This window comes from Pleurodeles waltl, chromosome 6 (assembly GCF_031143425.1).
Source record: "Pleurodeles waltl isolate 20211129_DDA chromosome 6, aPleWal1.hap1.20221129, whole genome shotgun sequence".
Taxonomy (NCBI): domain Eukaryota; kingdom Metazoa; phylum Chordata; class Amphibia; order Caudata; family Salamandridae; genus Pleurodeles; species Pleurodeles waltl.
The window spans coordinates 1,608,751,638-1,608,766,505 of NC_090445.1; the positions used below are offsets into that span (position 1 = coordinate 1,608,751,638).

The 14,868-nt window shown below is 44.4% G+C and overlaps 1 protein-coding gene across 15 annotated transcripts in view; it reads left to right on the top strand.

Annotated features, from left to right (window-relative positions):
* Nucleotides 1–14,868, top strand: part of EHMT1 (euchromatic histone lysine methyltransferase 1) — an 800,236-nt gene that overhangs the window by 764,378 nt on the left and 20,990 nt on the right. For all 15 annotated transcript variants that reach the window (XM_069241478.1, XM_069241487.1, XM_069241485.1 and 12 more), the window contains 2 exons: nucleotides 4,831–4,909; nucleotides 13,181–13,356. In XM_069241478.1, coding sequence (XP_069097579.1) covers nucleotides 4,831–4,909; nucleotides 13,181–13,356 — 255 coding nt within the window. The remainder of the gene's footprint in view (nucleotides 1–4,830; nucleotides 4,910–13,180; nucleotides 13,357–14,868) is intronic.

Below are 14,868 nucleotides of genomic sequence, written 5' to 3' on the forward strand. Positions count from 1 at the left end.
CCACAGCCAGATACCGTAGCTGAAAGGGCACTACATACATTAGATGTCAAAAGAGCATTAATGTATTACATTGACAGAACAAAGAACATCACAAAGACTAAACAACTCTTTATTGCATTTCAAAAACCTCATGCAGGAAACCCAATTTCAAAACAAGGTATAGCCAGATGGATAGTTAAATGCATCCAAATCTGCTACCTTAAAGCTAAACGACAGCTGCCCATTACACCAAGGGCACACTCAACCAGAAAGAAAGGTGCTACCATGGCCTTTCTAGGAAACATCCCAATGCAAGAAATATGTAAGGCAGCCACATGGTCTACGCCTCACACATTCACCAAGCACTACTGTGTAGACGTGTTATCCGCACAACAAGCCACAGTAGGTCAAGCTGTATTAAGGACATTATTTCAGACTACTTCCACTCCTACAGGCTGATCCACCGCTTTTGGGGAAATAACTGCTTACTAGTCTATTGCAGAACATGCGTATCTACAGCGACAGATGCCATCGAACTGAAAATGTCACTTACCCAGTGTACATCTGTTCGTGGCATCAGTCGCAGTAGATTCGCATGTGCCCACCCGCCTCCCCGGGAGCCTGTAGCAGTTTGGAAGTTACCTTCAATTATTTATATATGTATCATCTCAACCTTAAATAAGTGCATACTTAGTCACTCCATTGCATGGGCACTATTACTACAATTCAACTCCTACCTCACCCTCTGCGGGGAAAAACAATCGAGGATGGAGTCGACGCCCATGCGCAATGGAGACAAAAGGAGGAGTCACTCGGTCCCGTGACTCGAAAGACTTCTTCGAAGAAAAACAACTTGTAACACTCCGGCCCAACACCAGATGGCGAGCTATTGCAGAACATGCGAATCTACTGCGACTGATGCCACGAACAGATGTACACTGGGTAAGTGACATTTTCATTGTCTGCAGTCTTCATTTTTTTAAGGCTGCCTGATCAGCCATCTTTGTTTAAATCTTCTATTTTAAATATGTTCCTTAAAGGCCTTAATCATATGTTTTCTCCTTCCCATTCATTATGCCCAAATGGGACTTGAATTTTTTATATTCCTGATGTTTGCTTTTCGAGCCTCTCTACGATTGTCCTCTAAGGCTTCTCACTTTGAAAAGCCTTCCTTTTGTCCATTACATCTGCCCAAAGGGTGAAGAAGCTGCAGTCATTGTCATCTAAGCCTCCCGACTTTTCCATCTATCTTGACAAAGTGGTGCTTTGCACACTGGCCTCATTTTTCCCAAAAGTGGTTACGTCTCTCCATGTAGGGCAATCCATTATCTTGCCTACTTTTTACGCACCCCCACATCCTTCTAAGGAAGAGCCACCACCTGAACCCAAAAAGAGCGTTGGTGTTCTATCTTGATTTTACCAAAGAGTTTCAGGTGGACGATCAACTCTTTATCGGTTATGTGGGTGTTAAGAAAGGTATGTCAGTACAAAAGAGAACCATCTCCAGAAGGGTCATACTCTGCGTTAAAATGTGCTGCTCATTGGCTAAGAAGCAACCCCCAAAGGACTTGCTTGCATATTATACTAGAGCTAAAGCTGAAACCACTGCATTAACATGTGGAGTTCGGGTCCTGAATATCTGTCAAGTGGCAACGTGGGCCCCTCTGCACATGTTTACCAAACGCTACTGCCTGGAAAGTCAGGTCCGTAGGGACGGGCTCTTTGCCTGTTGGGTCCTGCAGAGTTTTCTGGTGTGATCTTGGTTAGCAGCCTCACCTCTGAGAATGGTATTTCTAGGGCATCTATTCTACGGTAAGGAATCTGAAACTAGATGTCTCTATCAGATGGACAAGTTACTTACCTTTGGTAACTACTTACCTGGTAGGGACAATATCTAGTTGCAGGTTCTTCACCGACTCACCCATCCTTCCTACTGTGTGAACTGATTACTAGGCTGGGGATTTCCCTTTCAGGGCCCTAGTTTTGACGCATCAGTAGTCAGTGTTCTTTGTGGCTCTGCACTTCTGTCATGGAAAGTCAAGAAAAAAAAATGTCAGCGCACTGGGGTGGCCCCTTTATACGACTTGCGACATCATATATGGCATGTCCGATTGACACCTCCCAACAAAAATCTCCGTATCCAGACTGAGGTCTGGGAGAAAAGGTAATGAAATATTGTCTGTACCAGATAGTGTGTTACCGAAGGTAAGTAACTTGTCTATTAAAAGGTTATTATGGTTGGTGTTCATATAATAAGTGATTGAAAGGTTTCAGTTGTTGAGAGCTGAACAGCCATGCACGACATTGCATATAACCATAACCTTCACCTTTACATTCTGACGGTTGGCGACTGTCCTTTTTCACTGTCCACCTAAGTGTAAGGAAACCACCTTTGCAGGGTCAGCTCCACTGTTTGCTCCCATTTCAACCACTAGATACTGGTTTAATGACTGTGAAATGCACTGAGACCTGCTAAACAGGACTCAGCGCATGTGCTCTGAACCTTAAAATGGTTTATTTTTTATTGGCGTGGCAACAGTTGGCATAGACTAACTTACTTGTAAATCCCAAAATGTACGGTAGCAGTAGAACTAGGGGCTTGTAAGTTAGAATGTCCCCCCGGGGACTGCAGCACTTGTGCCACCCACCGTGGGACACAGTAAAACATGGCTCCCCGTCTGCCACTGCAGACGTGACGGGCAGTTTTAAACTGCTGACTCGAATTTGCCATCAAAGGTAATGGCAATGTCCAGGCCTCCCTTTTTAATATATGTAAGTCACTCCTACCAAGCTCTAAGGCAGAGTGCTGTATGTTAAAAAGTGGAACATGTACGTTTAGATGTTCCAGCACTAAAAGCCCTAAATTGTCTCTTTCTGTAGAATGACCATTAGCTCTGTTAGCAAGTACAGAGGTACAGGCTGACATCTTAGCCATGCTATCTTCTGGATGGGACTTCTAAAATTGGTACTGGAAGGTTGCGAAAGAACCAGTACATTAAATTTGATTTAACCATTATTTTGTATTTTAATGTCACTGGTAGGCAAAGTGCAGCTTCAAAAGCTGCCATTTTAGTTGCCCAGAGTTTCCATTGCCTGCCTACTGTTGTACTCCAGGTCTGTCCTCCAGACTGATTTCTGCCCTCTTGGGGAGATGTGCTAATGACTCCTAGGACAGGCGATAGTAGAGTTCTGCACAGTAGAGTCGTTACTTCCCTCCTGCAGGAAGTCACACGGATGGCAGCCAAAAAGGTGAGCTTCAGAGGAGAAGCTGCCTCCGAAGGGCAAATGGCCAACACTTGGGAGAGGGCCTGCTCTGTTGTTTAGGTAGGAAGGCTGGCACTAGGGACAGGGAAGAGGAAGCCAAATATTAAACTGGTTTCCAAGGGTCTTGTAGCCCTCTTGGGAACCATGCCTCTGGATTGGGCTAGGGAGCTCTGCACGGGAGACAGGGGTTCTGCCATGTTGGGAGTGGGCAGAATGGTACATCTTAGTATATCCAGATGTCACATTTCCCAGGAAGGGGACATCATAGCTATTTGCCACTGACCTTGTCTACCTTGACGGCACTTTCTGAGCATAAATATGGCACCCCTGGTGCCCAGAACTCCGATCACGACTGATCTGGAAGAAGGACTCCCTGCTACACCAAGTTCCTAGAGAAGAGAGGCTGTACCGACATTGACTGCACTTGCTGCTGTGGTGGATAGCAGAGAAGAGGGACTTGTCTGTGTGTCCTGCCCAAGGTGTTGTCTCCAGAGCCCAGACAAAGAAAAAGACTTCAAGGGTCAGCTGACTGGCCCTCCTGTTCACAACTCAGAGACACAACAGCTGGAAAAAGTCTCCTACAGGAGAGTGGTAACCCAGATCTTTCGGTTGCTGCTCCCTGCCATCGTACAGCATCAAGGACTATGACCCAATGCTCAGAAGTTACACCGGATTCTGCTGGACCCGGTAGAGAAATCAAAGTGCAGCCTGGTCACCCTGAAGCCAAACTACATCCTGTAGAAGGATTTAGCCATGACTCCGACTCCGGACGACTAGTAGTTCAGTGGTGATTGGACTTTGACCAGTACAGAGAAGACCTTGTGGGACACTAAACATGTGCCCATGACCCCCTCATCACCTTTGTGGACAAAGTAGTACCTCCAGGAAAATCCCCTTTATAGCCAAAGCATCCTTCAGCATCCTGTATCCTCAGAACCAGGCCCACTCCATAGCAATCCATTAGTCTGAGGAGAAAGTGCCTGGAACTGCTTCTTCTGTGGAGGTAATGGGCTACTGGTTTCTGAGGGCCTTGCTGTTCCCACTGCCCGTCTCCCTACGAGGATTGGTCACATAAACTGCCTCTAAGCAACCGCATTACAACTATCGCAACTTTTTGCTGAAAGTTTCTAGGCGTCAAATTAGTTGAATTTGCCAATGTATATTTGCGGTTGAGTGAAATGCTTTGATTTACCATACCTTGTCAAATATATTTCTCTGTAATCCTCCAGTGAATCTTTTTTCGTTGTGATGTCTAAAAATATATAAAAAATCAGTTTTGATAAACTGGTGTCAGATTTCTTTGATGTTGTGTTGATTTCTTCTTGAATTGGTGTAGTGCTGTTTAAAAGTTTTACACTTGTTATTTTGCGTAAGCTTTGTTACACAGAGCCACAGCTACCCAGGTTTGACAAATTAATCATACTGGTCCTAAAGGAGTTGAGAAGTGTATTACATGGTGAGGTCAAACAACCATACCATATAAAACGCTCCATTTCTTCATGCAGTGTATGACCTGTGCTGAATAATTTGGATCCAAGAAAGTGAGAGCTGCCTAAGCATGTAGTTTTTTTTGGTCTAATCTCCCAGGTATGTTGGAGAGATGATTTCTGATGCAGAAGCAGATGTGCGTGAGGAGGATTCTTACCTCTTCGACCTTGACAACAAGGTAGGATTCCTTCAAATAAGGACAGTTGATCCCTAACTAGATAATATCTTAAGTCATATTTAATTCCCTGTTAGTTTGTGGATCCTGTGAGTGAGACAGTCTTTCAAACAGAGATGTAAGCACAGTTTTTTGGGAAAGATTTTTTTCCAGAGATCAGCAGAATAACACAATTGACGCCGATTGAATTTAATTTTCTGAAGGTTTTTCTTGAATACGGCTACCAAATCTCCTCTATCTATGCTGGCTTGTTGTATTCTATTAATTAATACAGTGCCAATTTATATTAATATTAATATTGCTTCCTTCTTTCTTATGGAATATGCTCTTTGTTTAATTTCTGAGTCTTTCTTATAATGGAATGCTGAAGTTGAGTAGCCTGTGCAGTTCGTAGAGCTGTATTATCTTTAGTAACCGACAACCATTTCAACTTTTCTTCCTTTGGCCTTTTACCTTTTATAAACATTGGTGCTTAATGTTTAGTGTTCTCCATAGGAAAGCTAGTGCTGCGATGCTCATTGATTCCCTGCGCTTGTAATTGCTTCAGTGTCTTCCATCATGTTGCTGTTCTTGCAGTTTCTCTGCTCAGAAGAGATGAGAACATCAACCATCGTGTTTCTGTGCTCACATTTTCCATAGATAACTGTGAAACACCTAGTCAGCACTGTTTCATTGAATGTTAAAATTGAGCTCTCTAAAACTTTTGTATTTCTTCCTCTGGTAACTGTGAGTATCCCAGAATATTTCAGAACTTTACTCTTCCTAGTTGTAACTTCTGAAAGAATGTGTAATAAAGAGAGGGAGTCTCTGTTCCTTTACCTATTTTGGCCTGAGAGTTGGAGATTAGATTATAAACCAATGAAAGTAACTGGAGGAGTGGGAAGACAGCCTGGTAGACTGGCGAAGGTACCATGATGGGAACCCAGGGAGGGAGCGCTGAAGGCTTCTTAGCCCCATAGCAGATATACCCTGTGTGCATGCTTTCCACCACAAGACAGCCACCACCACAGATCTCTGAGATGCCATTGTTGCAACTCCATGAGTGTTTCCCTTGGAAGGTTTAAGTCTAGCTGAGATCCTGAACTTGTGTTGGACTCTCCAGAATGTGAATGCTGAGATAGAGGAGACCCCTAGGAGGTTTGAGAGGAAGAAGTTAATACTACCTCTCCAGGAACAAGAGGAAAGTATGATGAGTAGTGGAGTGTACACATGAAGAGTGAAAATGGGAGCATGGGGTGCTGGAAAAGGAGGAGATCTTGAATCACTTCAGAGAAAGGAAAGATCAGATAAAGAGGAAGGTGGCAGCTGGAACAACTACATCTGAGAATAGTCATTTGATTCCAGGCTGTATAGAATTTCCTGCCAAGGTTCCAAAAGAACTTAGGTATTTGGTGGGACAATACATTTTGGAGTGGATTTTCAAGTTTTGAGATTGTGCAGTCTAGGGCTTTGAATGATGGGTCTAAGACAGCTGCCCTTGCGAGTTGCTTACCCATGGGAAGCACTCTAGTCATTAGACGAATGCCTGTCTCTCATCAAAACGATTTATATGCTAAGAAAGTGGCTCTACTCAGAATATTTGGGCTGAAGCTAGCTCAGTACTGACAAAGGTTTAAGGATGATAAGAGAGCAGATGGTGGACAATTTGAGACTTCAATTCATGAGTGTTACAAGATTAGAGCGACTGGCTAAGAGGTATAGAGGGCAAGGCTTTTATCCCCTTAACCATTTTACAATGAGAGAGAGACTCCTGGAGGAGTGCTCTCCCCACTTAGGCAAAACCGGACTGGTCTTTCGAAAAAGGATCCAGAGAAACCTAATGTTGACTAATAAGTGGTTAGCCAACAGGGATAATAAAGGCTGGATCAGCATAGCTCGAAGCCAAAGGGGGAGAGGAACTCTTCGCAGATTGGTCCCAAGCTGTAGGGGCAGTTCCCAAGGTTTCAAAGGGAGAGAAAAGCAGGAGGGACAGGAAAGTTCTTTCAAGCCCAAGGTGGTTACTTGTCTTAAGTGTCACAAATAGGGGAATTGCAAGTGAGGCTGTCAAATGAAAGACACTTTAGCAGCTTTACCTATCATAGTGTGTGGACTCTAGGGGAAGGGACCTGTGAGGACCCTGTTGAACTCTACCTAGTTTCTGTCTCCATTTGGAAAACGAACCAAATGCCTTAAAACATGTACACCCAAACAGATTTAGTCAGCGGATTAGAGCAGGCGGAGAAGGTACTGTGCATGACATCCACTGCTTCTCCTCCAGACGAAGAGGAGAGTGACATATCTGAAGCAGACAGATGTTAGAGACTGAGTCACTGTCAGTGCTGCAACAGTTGCTACTGGAAGACCTACCTGAGAGGAATTCCACAAGTTGTAAGTTTGACTGCGTTTGTGGGATTTAAAAAAGTTGCCCAAGTACTTGTCAGCAAAGGAGAGGTAGGAAGACATTTTGTTGGTTGTGAGGATGTCCTACGGTATCATTTGCAAGAAGATATTGAGTCCCCTATTGTATAGGAATAGCTCCTTGTCACCACCCCTAAAGCCAGGGTTTTTTTGTGTGCTGACTGATTCTGGTGGAGTGAATATACCACTACAACCGGAGATTAAAAAAGAAAAGTTTAAAATGACCTAGAGTTGTCCACGCTTGTTGATTTATTTAATGATACCCTGATAGGATTAAAAGAAAAAGCTGGAGGATGAATATTTGGGAAATAGTGACCCTATCATCCTAAATTGGTCGACATGTTTCGGCTGTCTCAAATGCCCGTAGGTTTAGCAGCCTTCTTCAGGACCCATGATCTCTGGACTGACAAACTAACTCTATAGAGGTGGTGTTCCTATTCTACTGTGGTCCACTATCAACTATATTGTTACTGTCTTAGTACTCAAAAATAAAAATTGTCCGAAGGGTGCTCCTGCATATAATATTTCAGAGATCAATGTTCGGACATATCCAAAGAACATAAAGGGTAAAAATGAAACAGACATTGTAATGAAATTGGGTACCTTCAATAGAACATCGACATACAGACCAAGGGCACACTACATTTAAATACATTACATTACCAGTTGACAGTAGTGTGGTGCTCCCTTGCCATGTGCGAATGAGATCCACAGGCTTTTCCTGAGATGAGGCACCCCTCATGAATTGACCTTTTGATGGATTTTGAATTTTTGGCAGAAAAGCTGATTCAGCAACCGGAGCTGTTCAGGGAAAGCTTGGCCACAGTGCACACTTTGGACCTTTCAACGCTTTCCGGACAGTTTCCTCATCAGTTTCAGCCATTCCAGAGGTTTAGGTATAGGCAAGGCCAGGATCTCCTGCCGCTGCTTCAGTCACCTTAGTCCTTTTGTGGTCTAGGATTATGACTGGCAATGTGCATGTCACCAAGACACCGACCATCCCAGTCCCCCTCCCATGCAGCATCAGCCTCCAAGCCATTTTGTTTTTACCTTAGCTGTGCACGACCCCCCTGTGGAAGGCAGGATCCGACATTCCCTTTCAAGGTGGCAAGCCATCATTTCCGACAGATAGGTCACCAGTGTCATCCAGTGGGGCTATGCCCTTCATTTCTTTTCATGGCACTAAAGCTTCCACTCACGTCAGTGAAGCATTCTAAGGAGCACCTATCCATCTTGTTGGAAGAGGTGCAAGTACCACTAGCCAGAGGTGCCAGTGAGGTGTTTTTGGCCTCGGAAATAGGGACAGGTTATTACTCCTGCTATTTCCTCATGCGGAGAGGTGGAGGTCAGAGGACTCCAGTCTCATACTGAAACCAGGCTCTGCATCAGTCTGTTGGAGTTAAAGGCCGCTTTCTTCTGTTTAAGGTTTTCCTGCCATCCATCAAGGGGAGGCTGGTACAGGTTGTCACTGACAACTCTCCACCCATGTGGTATTGCAACAAGCAGGTCAGAGTGGGGTCCTGTGCCAAGAAACTCCTGTACCTTAGGAGTTGGCTGAGGTATCGGTACATCTCCCTGATTGTGAGCCTCCTGATGGGATCTTTATATGCCAGGGTAGACAAGGTCAGCCTGTGGCACCTGAGAGAACACATCACAAATGGAGAGCACATCCCGAGGTTGGCCAGGGCATCTTCCAATAGTAGAGAGTACCGTGGATGGATGTTTTTTCCAGCGTGTAGAATGCGTATTGTAAAAACCTTTACTTTGGAGTTCCCACAAAAGCTGACTCTGGGAGATATGGTCTGGCTAGAGTGTAGCTCAGAACTGTAAGATTTTCTGCTGCTGCTTCCCCCAAATTCAGAAGAAAATCAGAATGACCAGTCCAAAGTCATTCTAGTGGCTCTGGATAGGGCCAGGAGAATGTGGTCACCTGGATCTTCTGGACATGGCCATCTGTCCGCCGATCAGGTTACCGTTTAAGGAGGATGTTCTATTGCAGCAGTAGAGTGCTGCGCTTGAACCTCACATTTGGAGATTGTGTGGTGATAATTGGCTGTGATCAATCTTCCACATGATGCTGTGGAGTTATCCTTGTTGTCAGATGTTCCTTTACTATGTTGATGTTCATCGGGTGCTAAATTTGTGCCCGCCTATGAAGTCAGCATCAAAGACTGCTTACAAGCCAAACTGTTGAAGGCCTTCTTTCTTGTTTTGTCTTTGGCCCAGTAAGGTCTTGCAGTGGGCAGTATTAAAGGTTATTTTTGTCCCTTTTCGTCCTTTTTCAGTTGCAGGTTGCAATTTGCAGTTGTGGCTCTGTGTTTTGTAAAGATGATGTTCCTCAAGGAGGGCACAAGTCAGTCCTCTTTATCTTCAAAAGTGTATATATTACTTCAGGTGGACTCTCACATAGGCTAATCTGCAAATCGGTCTAGCACATGAGCAGTACAGTCTCCCATTAACCTTCCTGTGTTATGCTATGATCGGTGATGTTATTCCTATGCATTCAGGTTAGGGGTAAGGGACTGTGTAAAGCTCTTAAATAGTAGTTTGCGCTTGGTTTTCCTCAGTAATTGTCTGCTGACTATTTTAGCTGTGAATATAATTGACAGACGTGCTGAGCTTCAGTATTCTGCATATGAGAATATTTGGTTTGGTGCAATAGAATGGTCGTTCTGAATGATACATTGACGGCCTTGAAAAATGTATTATTTTGCTTTTCTCTACGAATATAGTAAAGATAGTTCATCAGTTTTATTTACTCTCATGTTTAGCATTGCCAATGTTTTGCTTTGATTGATGTATAACTGAGAATTATATGTGTTAGAAAAATCTAGTTGCAGATTCCTTACCTTAGAATTTCCCCAGGCGTATGTCGAGGCCTAAGTAGTCGTCTCCAACCTATGATGGACCTCCTGCATTCACTGGGGTTCACTATAAACGTGCCAGTCGCACCTGACTCCCTTTGAGATGTTTCCTTTCATCAGAGCTGTTCTGGACACACTGCAGTTTCAGGCTTATCCTCCCGAACGGCGATTCAGCTCTAATACCGATGTTTCAGCCTCTATCTTGGATTTTGGTGAGAATGACTCCGAGGCTGCCGGGCCTCATGGCCTCCTGCATCCTGCTGGTGACACATGCCAGGTGGCACATGTGGGTTCTGCAGTGGTACCTGAAGTTCCAGTGGGCGCTGCATCAGGAAAATCTCCCTGACATGGTCTAGATCTCAGAGGGAACCGCCCGAGATGTGCAGTGATGGCTAACGAACTGTGATTCAGTCAGAGGCAGATCCCCTCTCCCAACCAGATTTGAAAGTAGTGACAAATGCGTCACTCCTGGGATGGTGCGGCCGCCTGGGAGAGGTTTAGATCGGCGTCTGGTCCCCGGTGGATTCCGGACTCCACATCAACCTGTTGGCGTTCCGGGCGATCAGTCTAGCATTGAAAGCATTCCTTCCCTCTCTCAAAGGGAAGGTAGTGCAGGTGTTCACGGACAACACCATCAGCAAGTGTTTCCGCAATAAGCAAGGCGAGGTGAGTTTGTTTGTGGACCTTTGTCCAGAGGCTCTAAGCCTCGGACATGGCTGGAACAACAGGTCATTCCCTGCTGGTTCAACATCTGGGAGGGCTCTGTGAATGTCAGAGCGGGCAAACTCAGCTGACAATTCTTAGTGGACCACAAATGGCATCTCCATCCGGAGGTGGCGTAATGTCTCTTTCGGCAGTGGGGAGAGCCTTGGTTAGATCTGTTTGTCTCTGCAGAAACTCTCAATGTCAGCAGTATTTCATGTTGGAGTTTCCAAGGTGGCAGTCGCTGGGCGATGCTTTTCGGCTCGAGTGGAACTCAGGACTACTGTACGCCTTTCTGCCCACAGTTCTTAAGATCAAGAACAACCAGGCCCAGGTAATCCTTGTGGCTGCGGACTGGGCAAGAAGAGTCTGGTAGCCCAAGCTACTAAACATGGCCATCAATCTTCTGATCATCCTGCCCCTTTGGGAGGATCATCTATCGCACCAGCAGGGGCCGGGTTCTCCACCGGAACCTGTCAAGTCTCCGTCTTGTTGCGTGGAGATTGAGTGGCTGCAGTTCACAGCTTTTAACCTTCTGCCCAAAGATTATAATGTAATCTTGGCAGCCAGGCATCCCTCCACCAAAATGGTATACGGCTGTCATTGGAAAAATTTGTGGCATGGTGCACACGTCTGTTGATCCCATTTGTGCCCCTCTTTCTGAGTTATCCTTTTTCTGGCCCAGCACAACTCTGCTATGGACACTCTCAAAGGTTATCTGTCTGTCACTTCTGCTTTTTTGTAGTTGTCTGGTCAACCTTCCTTGTTCAAGTCTGCAATTGTAAATTGGTTTGTTAAAGGCCTTACTCATATGTTTCCTCCATATCCATTCATTATGCCCAAATGAGATTTGAATTTAGTTTTGACATTTTTAATGTGCGTTCTTTTTCGGGCATCTCCACACTTGTCCCCTCAGGCTTCTCACTTTGAAAACAGCCTTCCTTATGGCCATTACATCTGCCCCCCAGGGTGAGTGAACTGCAGGCATTGTCTTCTAAGCCACCCTACCTTACAATCTAACCTGACAAAGTGGTGCTTTGCACTAGGGCTTCCTTTCTGCCAAAAGTGGTTACTCCCTTCCATGTAGGCCAATCCATCACCTTGCCTACTTTTTCCACACACCCTCATCCTTCTAAGGAAAAGGAGAGAATTGACTGCCTGAACCCAGAAAGAGCACTGGCGTTCTCCCTTGATCGTACCCAAAAGTTCCAGGTGGGTGATCAACTTTTTGTTAGTTATGTTGGTGTGAAGAAAGGTTGTGCAGTGCAGAAGAAAACCATCTCCCGATGGGTTGTACTCTGCATTAAAATAAACTACGCACTGGCTAAGAAGTAAACCCCTGATGACTTGCATGCTTATTCTACCAGAGTTAAAGCTGCGACCACTGCGTTAGCAAACAGAGTTCTAGTCCTTGACACCTGTCAGGCCGCAATGTGGGCATCTCTGCACACATTTATCAAATACTGCTGCCTGGACAGTCAGGCCCATAGGGATGGGCAGTGCAGAAGAAAACCATCTCAGATGGGTTGTGCTCTTCATTAAGATGTGCTAAGCACTGGCTAAGAAGCAACCCTCTGAGAGCTTGCTTGCTCATTCTACCAGAGCTACAGCTGCGTCCACTACATTAGCACGCAGTGTTTCAGTCCTTTACATCTGTAAAGTGGCGACATGGGCTTTTCTGCACACGTTTACCATATACTGCTGCTTGGACAGTCTGGTCCATAAGGACGGGCACTTTGCCCATTTGGTCCTGTAGGACTTTCTAGAATGAAATTAGTTCGCAGATCCACCTCCGGGGATGGTATTGCTGGGGTACCTATTCTAAAGTAAGGAATCTGCAGCTAGATGTCTCTATCAGATGGACCAGTTACTTACCTTCAGTAATGCCTTATCTGGTAGAGGCAGTATCTGTTTTCAGGTTCTTTACCGACCCACACATCCCCCCTGCTCTTGATGCACCAGTGGTCAGTGTTCTTCATGGCTCTGCACTTCTGGCGTGAAAAGAAACTGACATCAGTGCACTGGGGTGGCGCCTATATAGGACCCGCAAAGTAATATCCGGCGTGCACAACACTGACGACGGACGCAGAGCTGATCAACACCACCTAACAGCATGCTGGGTACTGCTCAGGTAAAATCTCCAGATCCACACTGATGCCTAGGGAAATTCTAAGGTAAGGAATCTGCAACTAGATATTGCCTCTACCAGATAAGGCATTACCAAAGGTAAGTAACTTGTCCTATATTGTGTCTTTGAAGAGCGATTTGTGTACTAAAACAAATATTGTTTCTGGATACTGCTTATCTGTAGGATGGAGAAGTGTACTGCATTGATGCTCGTTTCTACGGAAATGTGAGCCGTTTTATTAACCACCTCTGCGAGCCAAACCTTATCCCTGTGCGAGTCTATGTTTCTCATCAGGACCTGCGTTTCCCACGAATCGCATTCTTCAGCACAAGGCATATTGCAGCTGGAGAGCAGATTGGGTAAGAAACAATTCTTCTGAGTTTTGCATGAATTCTTGAGCCATGGAATCGTGGGTTTTTGTTTGACGTCAGCTTGAATCTTGTAAATTAATCCGATCTATGGTTGTTGGCAGTGTAGTCTGGCATGGTATTAGTGTTTCTTGTTGCATTTCAGATTATTCCTAGCCTTTGACAGAGCTGGTATTGTGACTCCTAGGCATCTCATTAATAGTCAGTGCTTCTTTGTTCTGAATATTAAGGGTTTTTCCCCATTAAAGACACTCTAGGCACAGTGGCAAAGGCAATTTTGCTGTTGGTACTTTATGGATCATAGCCAGCACCCACACTCCATATCACTAGGTATATCCTCTTCATTTTAGTTTGTGGTCATCTAAACTTTCAGATCCCAGAACACCTTAGACTTCTATGTATTGCGTTTAACCCTGAAACTTATTTTTCCTGAAAGGGTTTCAGTATAGTCTTTTTAAAGCTTAGCATCACAGCATTTTAAGACCCTCACAGTAACATTTTCAAATGCTTTTGCTTGTGAGGCTTAGTATGAGTCATTTATTTCTCAGGATTTCCTGTGTTGCTAAATTGGGCATGTTAATGCTTTTGAAAATAGAATGCTCCACGTCGACCATACCCCGGTGTACTTGTGCTTATTATATGAGCTATTTTAATGGTCATACCTCAGTTACTAGCCACTGAAAGCCAGCTCAAAAATCAAAGTATGCTAAAGGTTTCCCACAAGAAGCAGTCATGCTTCCACATAATCTACATAAAATAAAAGGAGTTGGAACCTTACATAGAAGCGAGGTTTGGCCACAATTGAAGAACATTAAGACAAGCAAAAACACAGCATCTATAGATACAGCCAACCGACATACTGGTTTGTGCTGTCCCAACACCATATATTAGTAGATGTTAAGATTAAATTAAACAAAACACAACGGTGTAATGAACTGAACTGGACTGGACTCAGTACATTTTATAAGATCATTTAATCGTATTATCTACTTCTATATTGGTGCTGGGATAGCACAAACTGGTATGTTGGTTGGCTATATCTATTGATGCTATGTTCGTCATGATTTGTTATTAATTATTAAAGTGGTGTATTATTAACCATTGACTTTGATTTAAGTGTTTTGGAATGAGATAGGAATAATTACTGTGATCATGAAACTAAATGTCTTGATATAACTACCTAAAGTGTTTTGTGTAAGGGGTCCAGGCGAGTGTTTTCCTTCTGTTGATGTTCAGCATAATCTACAGCATGCCAACAACCACTCTGGTTCAAAAGGCCCATAACTTTAGGAGATTTGCAGGATACAAAACAGAAAAGAGTCTGTCCTTTAGATAGATAACTAGATACCCATCCAATAGATTTGCCAGTCAAGAAACACCACCAGCCTAGCAAGCTGCATCTCCTCAGGTCGATTGCTTAATGCATATTTCTAGAGCCCAATGCAAGACAGTGTTAAGTGCAACTATTCATTGTGCCCTAGATGTAGTGGTTACTGCAGCCCA